This window comes from Mus pahari, chromosome 17, assembly GCF_900095145.1.
Source record: "Mus pahari chromosome 17, PAHARI_EIJ_v1.1, whole genome shotgun sequence".
In the NCBI taxonomy this organism is placed as follows: domain Eukaryota; kingdom Metazoa; phylum Chordata; class Mammalia; order Rodentia; family Muridae; genus Mus; species Mus pahari.
In genome coordinates this window covers 10,953,647-10,968,849 of record NC_034606.1, presented here as the reverse complement: position 1 = coordinate 10,968,849, position 15,203 = coordinate 10,953,647, and the positions used below count along the sequence as shown (strand labels likewise).

The window sequence follows — 15,203 nt, the reverse complement described above, 5'->3', positions numbered from 1 at the left end:
AATCACCTCCCCAGCATGGCTGCTAGCCTCCTTAGAGCATGGAACCCAAGAAAGCAAAGGTGGTGATGTGAAGGATTTTGTGTTGCATGTCGCCTGTCACATTTAATGTATTTTATGTGTTAGAAGAGAGTCAATACTCACAGGAAGGGAAATGGGTCCAGCTTTCAACCACAGAAGAATTGGCTGTACTGTAGGTATTTATTTTGCGTTTTTATGGATCAGGACTAGGAATGGATTTGTTTATAATCCTTGGTTTCTTTCTAGGACACTGCCTTAGGAAAACCCCGAGAGGTGTTCCGCCTTCCTACAGATGTGACAGCATATGACAATCGTCTTTGTGCATCTATCCATTTCACATCCCCTTCCTGGGTTACCTTGTCAGATGGAACTGGAAGACTATATGTCATTGGAACAGGTGACCGTGGAAACAGTCCTGAAAAATGGGAGGTGAGTTGGTTTTCTTTGTTGTTCTTTGTAAGCCTTGTGAGAAGTCCAGAAGGTGTATATAAATTAGACACAGGAGCCATTTACCAGCCTATGTTGTATGCTTTGTTAAGTGCCCCCTTTTTCTTTTGTGATTCTGGGGGTTGCTTTAGTTCTCTCTCTCCTTTTCATTCTGTTAAAATGTCCTGCTATTTCATTGTTTTGTTTGTTCTATTAAGGGTGCTGATCTTATTTTTGTTTTATAAATGGTATATCTAAAATATGTGTGATTTATTTTCCTATAGATTATGTTTAATGAAGAGCTTGGGAATCCTTTTATTATAATTCACAGTATCTCATTGCTGAAAGCTGAAGAACATTCAGTGGCTATCCTGCTTCTTCGAATAGAGAAGGAGGAATTGGACCTGAAAGGAAGTGGTTTCTATGTTTCTTTGGAGTGGGTCGTTGTCACTAAGAAGAAAGACGGTAAAGTAAACAGGATTCTGAACCTCTTGCTTGCCTTCACTGGTGGGGCTCCGAATGCTCTATTTACTGCTTGCTTCTTGAGCAATGTCATAGATTATGCTATTTAAGGGCTATCATATGCTTCCACGAGTATTTGTGCATTTTGTTTAAAAGAAGACATCACATCATATTCTTCCCCTTCTCCCAAGTCCTCCCAGGTCCTCCCTCCCCAACTTCATGTTCCTTCACTCTCTCTCAAATAGTCCAAAAAACTCCAAAACAAACAAACAGAAAACAAAAAGACAAAAACCATAGCAAACAAACAACAGAACAAAACAACCCCCCTCCTACACACACAAATGTGCATGACCTTTTAAATGTATATTCTGGGGACAGAGTGTTGGTCAATACTTCCAAGTGGGAGGTCTGCCCTGGAGTGTGTTTGGTGTACCTAGTGATACCGCACTGGAGAAAAATCAGCCAGTATCAGTTGTAGATTGCCTTAGGTAGGAGTGGGACTACACTTCACATCCACTTGCTTGCGCTAGAATTTTTTCTGGCACAAACATGTATAGGTTGTGTGTGTGCCTTCAGAGACTTTGTGAGTTCATAGGTGTGTTAGCCCTTTTAGGTCTATAGAAACTGCTTCCTTAAAGCCTCCCTCTGTCTCTGCTCTGTACAGTCTTCCCACCTCTTCTTCTACCTGGATCCCTTAGCCAAGAGAGGAAGAGTTTGATAGAAACATCCCATTTAGGGTTGAGTTCTCCAAGATCTCAACATCTGCACACTGTCTAGGTGTGGGTCTCTGTGTTAATTCCCATCAAACACAAGGAGTTTCTCTGATGAGGGTTGAAGGATAAATTTACTAAAACCTTAAAATAGTGTTAAATTGATATTTATAGTAAAGGTTGTAAGTGTTATTTCATTATTGATCATAATATTCATGTAGTTCCAATTTGGTATATAAACCCCAAGTACTATAAAAATATTTCATTTTAAGAAACCTTCTTTATCAGTTGGTACAGCAAGAAAAAACTAGTTCATTCCATACTTTCCCCTCATGCTCAAGATAGTGTCACATACCTGCGGAGAAAGTAGTCAGTCACTTATGTGTATGTTGTTTACTGGGATTAGCCACTAGGCACATGTGGTTACTGAGGACTTGAACTGTGACTAAATAGCTGAGGTCGTGAATTTAAAACTTAACTTTAATTAAATAGCCGTTTGAAGCTGGTGACTGTTGCACTGCACAGTACACATTAGAGCAAAGTTTATCAAAACCAATATTTTATAGTAGGAACTTGTTTGAGGACAATGAAGTTTCCAGGTGCCTGCTTACATGTGTGTGCTTATCAGACGAAAACTATGGGCATTGGTTCTCTACCATGTTGGTCTTGGGGTTTGTTGGAACTTGTCATCAGGCTTGGTGGCAAGGGCTCTTACCCACTGAGATGCCTGGGGGCCAAAGTTGTCAATTTCTTATTCTTATCAAAAGATTCATTAAAATGTAGCTTTTCATAATGTTTATTTTCCTACAGATAGTAAAAAGTATGAAATTACAAAGCATCATGTTCTCCGTGGAAAGTCAGTGCCACATTATGCTGCAATTGAACCTAATGGAGATGGTTTAATGATTGTATCTTACAAGTCCTTCAAGGTTATTTCAGGAGATCAGGAACTTGAAGAGAATATGGATGAAGACAGGCCAGAGAAAATCAAAGGTAATTTAACCTGTTGAGGGAGCTCATGTATGCCTATGTACGTATACACATCTATCTGCTTTGTCCTCTCTCCAACATATGTTATGGGTTCCACCATAACATATTCATAACATATGTTCCAGGAGGAACAAAAGCCGCTTTCTCTTAGTTTTGTTTCATACCCTCGACCTGCACATGTTTAACGATATGGCCTGGTTTACCTTCGTAATTTTGTAATTATCTGGTATTTTAGAAATTGCAGTTGGGTCAAACATGATTCCCTGTTTAATACTTACTAAATTATGGTTATATTAACGCCGGACAAGTCAAAGTGATAATATTCCCCCAAATAAGGCCTAATAGACATATTCTTACCTTTATGCTAAACTGACAGTTCCTTGAAGGCAGAATCGCTGCGTTTCTGGATGTTGAGTGAAAGAGAAAATGTTATATCTTAGATACTGAAAGCCCAAAAGATCTGAGGCAGCCTGGTGTTGCGGGCTTGCCTAACATATGCAAAGCCCCAGGTTTAACCTTCACCATAAGAAAACAGGGAAAATGTAAATGTTAATATACGTCCTATGATGAGAGGTTAAGAAATTCTGGATTTTCTTTAATCTGTCTTCTAAAACAGACATAAATTTTATAGGTTTCTCTTCTCATTCTCTATCAGAAGTTTTCCACTATGTGATCATAATGAATAAACCGATATGTTCACATTTCAGGGAGACAGGTGTGTGTGTGTGTGTGTGTGTGTGTGTGTGAGAGAGAGAGAGAGAGAGAGAGAGAGAGAGAGATTAAGAGGGAGATGAGGGAAGGGGTAGAGAGAGGCAGAAAGTGAAGTAACAAAGGAAGAGATTGCTGTCAGTATTTTTGGGTGCCAGTCTCTTAATGCATTGTGTGAACCTGGAAGAGGAAAATATGTGTATTTGTGTCAAATTCCTTGAAGTGTGTGTTTATAATTTGTGTATATATGAGAGAGATGATCTCTAGACAATATTGATTTAGATAGGTGTTCTCTTAGATGTCTAGGCTATAGTATTCTATGTTGTGTCTAATTTTTATTGCTACCTAATGCCTTTTCCTATTCCCAATAGAACCTCTGTATTACTGGCAACAAAGTGAAGATGATTTGACAGTAATGGTAAGGCTTCCAGAAAGCAGTACTAAGGAAGATATTCAAATACATTTTTTGCCTGATAATATCAACATTAAGCTGAAGGATATCCAAGTTTTGGAAGGAAAACTCTATTCATCTATTGATCACGAAGGCAGCACATGGACAATTAAAGAGAATGATAGGTATTTTTGTAATTTTACTTTAGAAATTTTATTTCTTATGACTTCACATTTTCCTTTTTATCTCTCTACAAGTAGGTACGTTGAAGGTGAATATAATAGTTTCATCCATATCGATTTTTCAGATAGACTAAAGATGGTGAAACTACATTAAAATGTAATTGTAGTTAAGATTGATATGGCTATACTTGCTTGTTTTTCATTACCAGCTATATATACAGAAATAATAAAAGGTGAAACTATTTGCTTATTTTAATTTGTACTCTTAAAACATTGTAGTAGAAATAATTTCAAGTATAATTTGTTTATGATATACTACAATCCCTTTATCTAAATGTATTTAAGGTCTATAAACGGTTATGGCATGAGAAGGCTCCCTCTAACCAGTCCCACCAGTCCTAGGTGTGCCTCCCCTCTAGCTGCTGGTACTAGCTTTCTTCTAGAGGCTTTTCCTGATTATTCTGCTAAATTCTCTGTTTTCAGGGAAAAAAATTTCTGCTATGTGTGTGTGTGTGTGTGTGTGTGTGTGTGCGTGTGTATGTATATGTATGGCTATAAATCTTGTTTTTTTTTGTATTTGTAACAGTAAATTTTAAATATATTTCCATTAAGGATACATGATTATTTTCAGCACTTTATTCAGACTTGATAGTCATTTAAAACAGACTTCTGTTATTGAACCTTTAGAATATTTTGCTAATAATAATTAAATATCTATAGGCAAATAATTATCTGTGTCATTTTGTATGTAAAGAAAGATGGATTCCTGTATATGTAGAATTAATATTTCAGAATTTTGAGAGACAAACTTTACTTCAATATAAATTGATCATTTATAGCTCTTTTTTGTAGTCTGTATTTGCAACACACACAAAAAAACTAAACCATAAAAGTAGTACATGATAATTTAATTTCATCTAAGATGTTTCTGCTCTTCAGAATTGAGAAGTTAAGTCAAATGTGGTATTGTATGCCTTGTATCCCAGTACTTGGCAAAGCTGAGATAGGAGAGTCAGGAACTCAAGCTCAGTCTGAGCTGTTTTGGGTCTGAGGTCAGTTTGGATTACATGAGACCCTGTTTCCAAAAGCCAAGATCAGTTTTCAAAAATTGAAATTTTATGCTCATCTAAAAACACATTTAAACAGAGAGAGGGGGGGGGAGGAAGGAAATGATGCGCATGGGTCAGTAGGATTAATATAGTATCAATAGCCATCTTACCAAAAGCAATCTATTGATTCTGCACCATCCCCATTAAAATTCTAAAACAATTCTTTACAGACCTTGGAAAAACAATACTTAACTCCATATAGAAAAACAAAAAGCCCAGGATATCTAAAATAGTCCTGTATAATAAAAGAACTTCTGGAGGTATCACCATCCATGATTTCAAGCTCTTCTACAGAGCTACAGTAAAAGAAAATAGATGGATAGACAGATAGATAGATAGATGATAGATGATAGATAGAAGTAGAAAAGTAAGACATGAACAGTTAAGAAAATATTTACATAAAAGACTTACATTTTCAATGCTTGAAAGCCCTATAAATTCCTAAGATAACCTGGGGCCTTAGGATATATTCAGTTGCTACAGGGCTTGCTAAGCATATACAAATTTAATGATTTTTTTTTATAGTTGTTGTAATATATGAAAAACAATTACCTTTGAAGTTCTTTTAAACCTACTTTATCTTTCCTCATCTGTTTGTCACATGTATGTGTATGTACAAGTCTTGAGGATAGCATTTAAAATTGCTTGTTAAAAAGTAATAAATAAAATTGGTAGCTAGAACATACTGTTAAATGAAATGCTTTCCAGCTTGTGACTTTGTCAGGTTACTTAACATCTTAAGGTATGAGTTTTTCACTCATACTTGGGAACATAAAGATACGATATGTGGTTGTGTTAAGCAATAAATGAGATAAAACATGAAGTGTCTGAGGTAGCCCCTAGCATATGGTAAAGCATTAGGGAAGTATGAGCTAATATTATTATTCTTATCATTTTTATGAGATTAGTGTATTCCTTAGAGAATATAACTAAGTCTGGACATCATTGATTGTCATGATAATTTTCATTGTTAGTGATAAGGACTTTTATCATAAAACTGATATTATTTTGTATAGTCTCTTAGTTGCAGAAATTTTCTAAATGTTATAATTATGATTGTTGATAATAACTGCCTTATAAAAGAATAGTTGATATTTTTGCATGTTCTCTTTGATAATTGCAGTAATGGTTTTATTGTACTCTTGGAATTGTTTGCTTGAAGTTTCAGGGTGTGAATTAGTATCAGAAATGGCTTGTGCAAAGGATTCCTTCCTGTGAAAATGATACAGAAGGCCTACCACCTGAGCTTCCTCTCTTGTCCAAAGAACGTGGGCCAGCTGCTTCCTCTTCTGTCCATGGTCTGCTCTGACTCAGTGCTCCCTTTTTCTGTAACATAAGTTCTTGATCTTCGGGTCTCTGGCAGGCTCTGCTTAGTACATTTGGAGTTTCTGTTTAACAACTTGAATAAATAGAATTAGATTTAAAACAAGTTATACAGACTACATTAACATTTTTGTCTGTATTACAAAGTATAGTTTGAAATTCCTACATTTGTTTTCAGTTCTTTTAAAAAAATCCATGTTTTAAAAATTAACATTGACATTAGCTTAACTTGTCCCATCTTTGATTAAAATTATGTATTAAGACTGTTAGCTTATGGTAGTTTATGGTTGTTGAGCCTGTATCCTGAAAGCTCTTTAGTTGTAGGCCTCTCGCATGTGTCTGTGCAGTCACAGCCCATAGGTCCATGCTACATGCCCATGTATTACTTAGATAGATGCAGTAACACACTGAACAGTATGCCCAACAGTATTTTCCACATGCTGTCTTTCTAATCATTCCACCATTCTGTCTTCAAACTACTTGATGCTCCATATCCAATGACTTTCGTGTTTACTCATGAAGTTTAGGTGATTTATCATTGGATTACAGATTTTTCCATCACATATAAAGCCAAAAATGAATAAGATTTTTGATGAAACATTTTCTACATACCAGATAGGTGAATATCTACCTTCTTCTCCCTCCTTCCTTTCTAGTCTTCCCCTCCCCTTTTTCCTATCTCATTTTGATATGTTCTCTCACTACATAGCCTCTAGTGGCCTTGAACACTGGATTCTTTCTTGTCCGAGCATATTGAGTGCTGGGATACTGGAATGTAATACCACATCTGATTAAATGTCCAATGTTTAATGTAACATCATGTTTCTCATTTAATGTTTTAGCTTGGAGATTTCTTTGATTAAGAAAAATGAAGGACTGATGTGGCCTGAGCTGGTGGTTGGTGATAAACAAGGTGAACTTATAAGAGACCCTGCCCAATGTGCTGCAATAGCAGAACGCTTGATGCACCTGACCTCTGATGAACTGGTAAGCCACTACCATGGTAAGGCACTTCCTAAGAATCCAGAATATCTTGTATGAAGATTATGCCAAGTCAAACATTAGTTTGCCTTTCTTAGTATAAATGATACATTTAGCATAATTAATGTTTCAATATAGATTGAAGTTCTAGTATTTGTATAGCTTACTCTGAATATATACAAAAATGTGAAGGGATATTTTGCATGGTGTATACATGTAGATATGTATCTTGACATTCTTTAGATGAATCAACCAATGTTGACAAACAAGTTACAGTTATGGCACTTTATGCTAATAACCTAGGCTGATTCTATTACTTAACAATTATAAATAGTGCTATAATACATACATGTACAGGTGTCTCTGCAGTACATAGCTAACCAGTGTTGAAATCACTATGGAATTTACTCACAAAACTAAAAGTAAAACTATCATATGTCTGAACTGTACCACCTCCCAATCCTGGGTAAGTGTTCAAATGCCCCTTTCCTCATGTCCTCATGAATAGAATAGTCAAAACCTAACCAATGTAAAACCTAAGTATTACGTATATGAGAGTAAGTATTAAAAACAGAAAATGAGATATAAGTAAAATAAAAATGACAGCATCAGTAAACATGCCTCTCATTTCCAGTGTCACCGAGAATGTCTCTGCGTTCCTTTTGTCATCTCGTGGATTTAAAACCTTGCTCCTTTATATGTCTAACATTCCGTGTTCTTACCTCTGTCATCTCATGTCTGCATCTGTTGCTGTCCTTTGCCTTTCCCTGCCCCCACTTCTTTCCCAAGTCCAGTCTTGAGTTAATATTTGTGGGACTGTGGAAGATCACTGCTGTTCCTTCTCCACCAGGTTCTAGTGAAGAGATTATTCATAATGAATGAAATATTTCCTTATAATGATTACAATGACCTGAAAATACTTTTGGCTATGAGAGAACATACTACCATGTTAATGACTTGCAATAGCCTATTGAAATATTGAAATATTGAAAACATTCAGCAGTACATTCATAAACATTGGTTATATGATCATTTACTAACTGATATTAGCATGTGTAATCATCTGTCTTACTGCTATGTTGACTAACAGTGATAAAGAAGATTATGAAAAACTATTTACCCTGCAGGAATAAGGTACATCCTAAGCTAGAAAAGAGAGATTCAAGTGTTGAAAGTGAATGTTTTTTTTGTAAAGAGAAGTATGGCCCAAATAGAGAACACAAGTTTCATCTTTGCTAACAGTCATTAACAATTTCAGGAATTATTGCAATTCATATGCCAGGCTTGAAAGTGTGATTTTATAGCTCTTTTTACAAAAGCCTTATTCCCCAGGCTCATTCATTTGGCAGATTTTATTATATCCAGCTTTGTTGAGAATATAATAATTGTGACACTAGAAGAGATTGAAGATAATTAAGCTGAACTCCTTTTAAGCTTGATGGTTTTGAAGGAACATTGATATTTATGGAAAAGATACTTATTCCCCAAACAACGTTTTTTGTTTCAAAAAAATACAGAAATGCGATATTGTCTTCTACACCTGATGACAGTGAACTTGAGGAATGGAAAATAGTTAAATTGCTCTATTTCTCAACTTTTGGAAAAATATCTATCCACTTTTCATATCTAAATAATGCTTCCATCCTACAATGACTAGGCAAATCTTCCTCCAGCATGGAAGAGATTGTTTAGTATTACTATTATGTTTTAACATCCGAGCATTCAGTTCCCTTTTTTGAAAGTTTTTAGCTATTCGATTTAATACATGGAGTGTTATTTTCAACTCTTTACTTTTTTAATTACTGTATTTATCTTTCCCTTTTATTTAAAAGTTTGTTCTTTTCTCTGCCTTTGGAGGTAGCTTAGACAACTAATTTTTAAAATAATTTTCTTATTTAATCTGTTTCCTTTTTTTCCTTTTTTTGTGTGCACATGCGTGCGCGTACGCACACACACATACACATACACACACACGCATACACATTAGGTGACTGTCTCTAATACTATTTCTTAAAAAGTAGTATTTCAGTTGCAACTTAAGAACTGTGCAGTATATCCATTCCTTTCTCTTTGTATTATTGGCATATATTTATTCCAGTTTGCTATACATTATTTTTTTGCCTCACTCAGTTTGAAGAAGAGCAAAATGAGAAAACAGGTCCTTTCACACATGTGCATATTCCCTGCTCCCTCTGGTTTACATTTATACTGAATTAACAGTTAATTTCATCTTTTCCCTCCTTGAGTGTCTCCTACTGTAGTGTAGGTATGCTGGTGATTATTTCTCCCAGCTATTTTTAGTAAAAGGGTTTTTGTTGTTTTCCCTTTTTTCAGTTGGTCAGGAGTATAATTCCGTGTTAGCAGTTTTGGTTTCTGTTTCTGAAACACTGTATTATTTGACTTGCATAGCTTATATGAGAAGTCAGTTATTTGTATCCTTTGTCAGGCATGCAAAATCTTTTCTCCTTACTGCTTTTAGTATTTTCTCTTTATTACTACTTTTTAACAATCTCATTACTGTGACTTGCTGTACTCTGATTTTTTTTAAACATACACCAATCTCCAATGTTCTGTAGTGTTCTGCTTATACCTGCATTGGTCAATTACCTAGCTTATACCTGCATTGGCTAATTACCTAGCTTATACCTGCATTGGCCAATTGCCTAGCTTATACCTGCATTGGTCAATTACCTAGCTTATACCTGCATTGGCTAATTACCTAGCTTATACCTGCATTGGCTAATTACCTAGCTTATACCTGCATTGGCTAATTACCTAGCTAGCTATCTCATGGGTTTGGGTTTGTTTTTTGTTTTCTGTTCATACTTTATATATTTAGGTTCTTTTTTTCTGTCTTCCATATCACATCTTCAACTTCTTTTTCATCTTTGAGTATATATAATATATTTATAACAGCTAAGAGTTTGTTGCTGGCTAGCTGACCAGTTTGTTGGATTTAGTGTCTTGGAATAGGACTCTAGTCCAGACTGGACACAGTCTATGTACCCTAGGCTGGCTTTGAAGTCATGATGGTCCTTCTGCCTCACACATTTAAGTTTTGGGTTCACAGGCTTGAAGCAGTATGTCCAACTGTTGTAATATCCTTTCTGACTAAATCTGTCTGACTAAATCAAATATTTTTAAGGATGAATAAATTACTGTCTTGTTTGAAACATACAGTTTTTTTGTTTGTTTGTTTTTTGTTTGTTTGTTTTGGTTTGGTTAAGAATCCAAATCCAGATAAGGAAAAGCCTCCATGTAATGCTCAAGAATTAGAAGAATGTGATATTTTCTTTGAAGAGAGCTCCAGTTTATGCAGATTTGATGGCAATACATTAAAAACAACTCATGTGGTAAGTTCTTGATAATAGCAATTTTAAACTGTTATGGATAATAAGAAATTTGGCAGATGGAAATTGAATGAAATACATGTTTTGCAAAAATAGTTTGATTAATAGTTACTGAGTATAGTAAATCTTATCAGTCCATGAAGTAACCTCATTTCCATATTAAAGGCATATTGTTTGAGTTCTGTTTTATCTTGACATATTTCAGGCTCTTTCCTTTGCCTACCTTTTGTATACAGTTGTGAACCTGTTATATATAGTAACTTCCTTTATACCTGACACTGAGCATTAAGAAATAAGAATTGTCTCTTGTTATTAATAACTTTAAAAAGGATATTTGTGTGTGTGTGTACACTTGTGAATGTGTGTGTGTGTACATTTGTGTATGTGTGTATGCATGAGTGCCTACATGTGTACATGAATATTCAGACAGGGCCAGTAGAGGGGATCAAGTCTCTGAAAATAGAAAATATGACATTTGCAGGATGCCTAGTTGGTTATATAGTACTGAAATCCAAACTCCGGTCATTGTGATTGTACAGCAAGGGCTTCTAAATACTGAGCCATTCTTCTAGTACCCTTAACCAAACTACTATTTGTTATGCTATCATTTTGTAACATCTTTGTTACATGAAGCCTTTTTATATTCAGAAATCCTTAATGAAGAATTACAAAGTCAAATTAGTCGTAGACTCCGGCTCTTGAAACTGGCTTCTGCTATGCAGTCTCATAGCGATGTTGTCTGTCCTTGCCTGCCTCATTGTGCTTTACCTGCACCTTCTGGTTGGTGTCAGGCAATTTGTCAGCTGCTTCAAATGAAGACATTCCATGGAAAAATAGGATTTCAGTGATTATGGCTCAAATGAGACAACCATTGTTGTCATTTATTCTTCCCATCCAGACCTTTCTTTTTAATATATTGGAGAAAGTTTTTGTGAATAGTCCCTTTGATGCTTACAGAATCTGTAGAAAGAGTCTCTTTTACATGTGATATTTCTTGATTATTCTGGCTAGAAATTGATCATATTAACTAACTTAGTAAAATTGTCTAGTGTCATATTTTTTATCTTGCCAATTTTGTTCATGTTCCTTCTCATTTTTTTTTTTTTTTTTGGTATTTAATTTGTATTTTTAATCTTAGGAGGAGATTAGAAAACTGACTTTTTTTTTTTAATTCTTGTAGTCGTTGAGTGCTCACTCTAGATTCTTCTGACTCCCAGGGTATTATGCTGTCCATTGAGAGGATTCAAACAAAATACAGAATGCAGTGTAGGTGATAGGGAACGTATTGCAGAGGAGAGCAGTGTTTTCAAGGCAAAGAGTAACTGGTAGTTTATACTCCTTTACTTTAAAACAGCCAAGTATAAAACATTTTTGACACTAAATTTATTTTGTGCCATTCATTCAGTACATTTTTATATTTCTATTAGAATAGTTTGATGAAATTCGATGATGAAATTCGATGACAATTATGATTTATATCACTAAACATCAAACATGTTCAGTTTTGAAACTGGAAAAACTGTGGTCTTTTCCTTTATATTTCTAAGTAGAAATTATCATCTTAGGGATTTGTATAAATTTTTATAAATTTATATTTTGTAATTTAAATTTTATAAATTTATAAATTTGTATAAATTTCTGTCATTCCATTTTATATCACTTAGATAACTATATCATCCTAGCTTGCAGTCATGGAAAAATTCAGTTATATAAGTAATTTAATAAATGAGTGCTCAAACAAAATGAAAGAGGATTTTATAAAACTTCATTTTCAGTTTAAGATGTAAAAGCATGAATAACTTACTGTCTAACCTAATTCACAGAAGTCACAGAATGTGGATTACCATATCTGATATAGCAGCACATAGGGAAACTAGGATACTTGCCCCATAGTTACTATAAAGTGGGTTGTTGAAGAGAATACTGTTTGGTAATGAGGAATACAAGTCTGGAAACAAAACTGTATTTAAATTATAGCCACTATTTATTACCTCCTTAACTTGTATATCTCTGCTCCTTAAATTTGAATTTCTTCATTTATGAAGTGGATAGTATATTTAATTCTTAGATAATGAAGATCAAATAAAGTACGGAATAGAGATCTTCTGAATATTTTATAGATTTCATCTGTGTACCGAGTATGAATTGAAAATCCAAGTTTTGATCTGGTTTCCCAATGAAGACTTTTTCTTGCATAGATAAATAAAATCCTTTTCTCAGTAGTAGTTTTCAGTTTAATTGGCTAGCAACAGTAATTGAGGATTCTTTGAATTTCTTCATTCTGACACAAAAATCTTCAGAAGTCTAATTGCTGGGTGTTCCTAAGAAGATTATCAGCTGAATTCTTCACATTTTTTTTGAAAATGCACTACTCTAATTATAGTCTTTATTGGTACTTCAACATTAAATACAACTTATCTATAGTGGATGTGAAAATACAGATAATGTGAAATTATTTTATTGGACAAAGAATTTATTTAATTTAGGCAATAAGATACATCTTTGATACTAACAAGGAATGAGTTTCTGTGAAATAAGTTGTCTAGATTAATTTTTCATATTTAATACAATGCCTATATTTAAAGCCCTGTCAGTAATCTTACTCAAATCTCTTACTTGTCCAATGTTGTATATTGAGCATCCTGAAGAAAGGAACTTTCTATTGATCCTTGCATAGCGACGATATGAACATCAGTTACCACACTGTCTATTTCTATAGATGCTCATAGAGGCATTTGAGGTAATTGGCATTTATTGCCTCTATAGTAGGTTACCTCAGCCTACTCTCCAAATCCTCTCTTCTCATTCAGTTGGCTCGCTGTATTCTTTGTACTGCTAATAAACTATTGATTGTTGCCTCTTGCTGACAATATATCTGCCACTGCTGTCATCCTTTTTTGTTGTACTCCCAGTTTACTTTTGTCTACAGTTACAAAGTTTGTGAGGTTTTATTTAGAACCAGGATATAGAGTTTTCTGTTGAAAACTGTGATTTTATGCTTCCTGTTCCTGACTAAGGATAAAGAAACATCTGGGCATTGAAACCAGAGTTTTTTACACAAATGCTGTATCAGTAAACTATACTCAATAGCCCTTGTAATTATGTTTGGGACTCTGGAACCCTTTAATCATTTTGTTCTTGTTTTTCTTGGACAATCGTCCAGGGTAGATAGTGGTTAACATCTAATTTCTCTGTTTTGTCTTCTTTAACTTGATGGCTTTATCCTTAAAAGTAATCCCCCCTTCCCCCTTCATGATGGCTCTTTCAGTCTCTTCAGGATCTTACAAAAGTAAAATTATGTTTTTTAGTTACCCCACTTCATTTCATTCACTTATCAGGGTAGTTATTTTACTCAGCTTAGTTTGTTAGACATGTAATCTTGGCTGTCATTTTGAATGGATTGAGGAGCATGTAGACGAGTTGAATGCATTTCAGGAGTATTATGTGTAGGCTTTTCCAGAGGGGAGTGACTAAGGTGGGAAGGCATGCTCTGAAAGTGAAAGGTGCCATCTGATAGGCTAATGACCCAGATTGTATGAAGATAGCAAAAGAGGAAACCAGTTGGCATAGGCATATTCCTCACTCCAGACCCTGCCCCCTACCACAATCATGATATAAGCTAAGCTACTCTGTTCTAGTTCCCCTGCTGTGGTAACTGAAATAGGGATCTAAAGTCTTCCTCTTGTAAAGTATTTATGCCAGGCATTTTCTTACAGCAGCAACTAGACACAAATAGTAAAAATATTTCATTGTCAAGAAACAAGGACTTTTCAGAAATAATTTAACTGTTATTATGGCAAAAATAAAGTAAAAAAGATTGTGCTACACATTACAGATAAAAATTCCAAAAGAATAAAATTAATTAAGAAACAGACAGCAATACAAAGAGTCTTACTGTATACACAGTGTATCATCAAAACAATGAAATGAGTGACCTAGGGGGTTGGTATTAAAAATTACCATCACTGAAGCTCTCTCTTCATATCATAGGTGCTGTTCTCAACACTCTGTCTGGCAGGAGGGAGTGTTTAGGGTTTGCTGTTTGTTTTTCTAGAACATATGCAAAGGCTGTACACATATAACTAAGTAGAGTCTGAAAAGAACCATGGAACACTTATCAGAATAGACCATATTCAAGACCAAACAAAAACAAGTCTGTGAGAATAGATAGTAATCATAGAGGAATTTCCTATTGAATATATGTGGGGCAATGGGCTATGTTTAGATAGCCTGGTCTCCAGTGGAGCTGAGGTCTTGAACCCCCGGTGGGACCGGTGGGTGGTAATTTCCTCCTACATGGGACGGTAGGCGTTCGACCATGTCTCCTGGACCCCTGGCTCCTATTGAAGTTACCACCCCACAGCCCCCACAGGAGACGCATGTGGCTTTCAGTCATGCAGACAATGTCCCAAGCTGCTGACCTTCTGGCTAGAGTCCTTCCCAGTTACCTAGCAACAACAAAATAACAAGCCCACTATAAGAGGGGCTGTTTGACCCCTCCTCGCTCTCTAAGCTCTCTCTTACTCTCTAAGCTTCTCTCTCTCTCTCTCTCT

General features: G+C 35.2%; 1 protein-coding gene across 1 annotated transcript in view; it reads left to right on the top strand.

Moving 5' to 3' along the window:
• Positions 1-15,203, top strand: part of Nudcd1 (NudC domain containing 1) — a 47,126-nt gene that overhangs the window by 23,643 nt on the left and 8,280 nt on the right. Inside the window, exons 3-8 of the mRNA XM_021216420.1 lie at positions 265-447; positions 729-909; positions 2,427-2,609; positions 3,686-3,890; positions 7,162-7,306; positions 10,528-10,653. Coding sequence (XP_021072079.1) covers positions 265-447; positions 729-909; positions 2,427-2,609; positions 3,686-3,890; positions 7,162-7,306; positions 10,528-10,653 — 1,023 coding nt within the window. The remainder of the gene's footprint in view (positions 1-264; positions 448-728; positions 910-2,426; positions 2,610-3,685; positions 3,891-7,161; positions 7,307-10,527; positions 10,654-15,203) is intronic.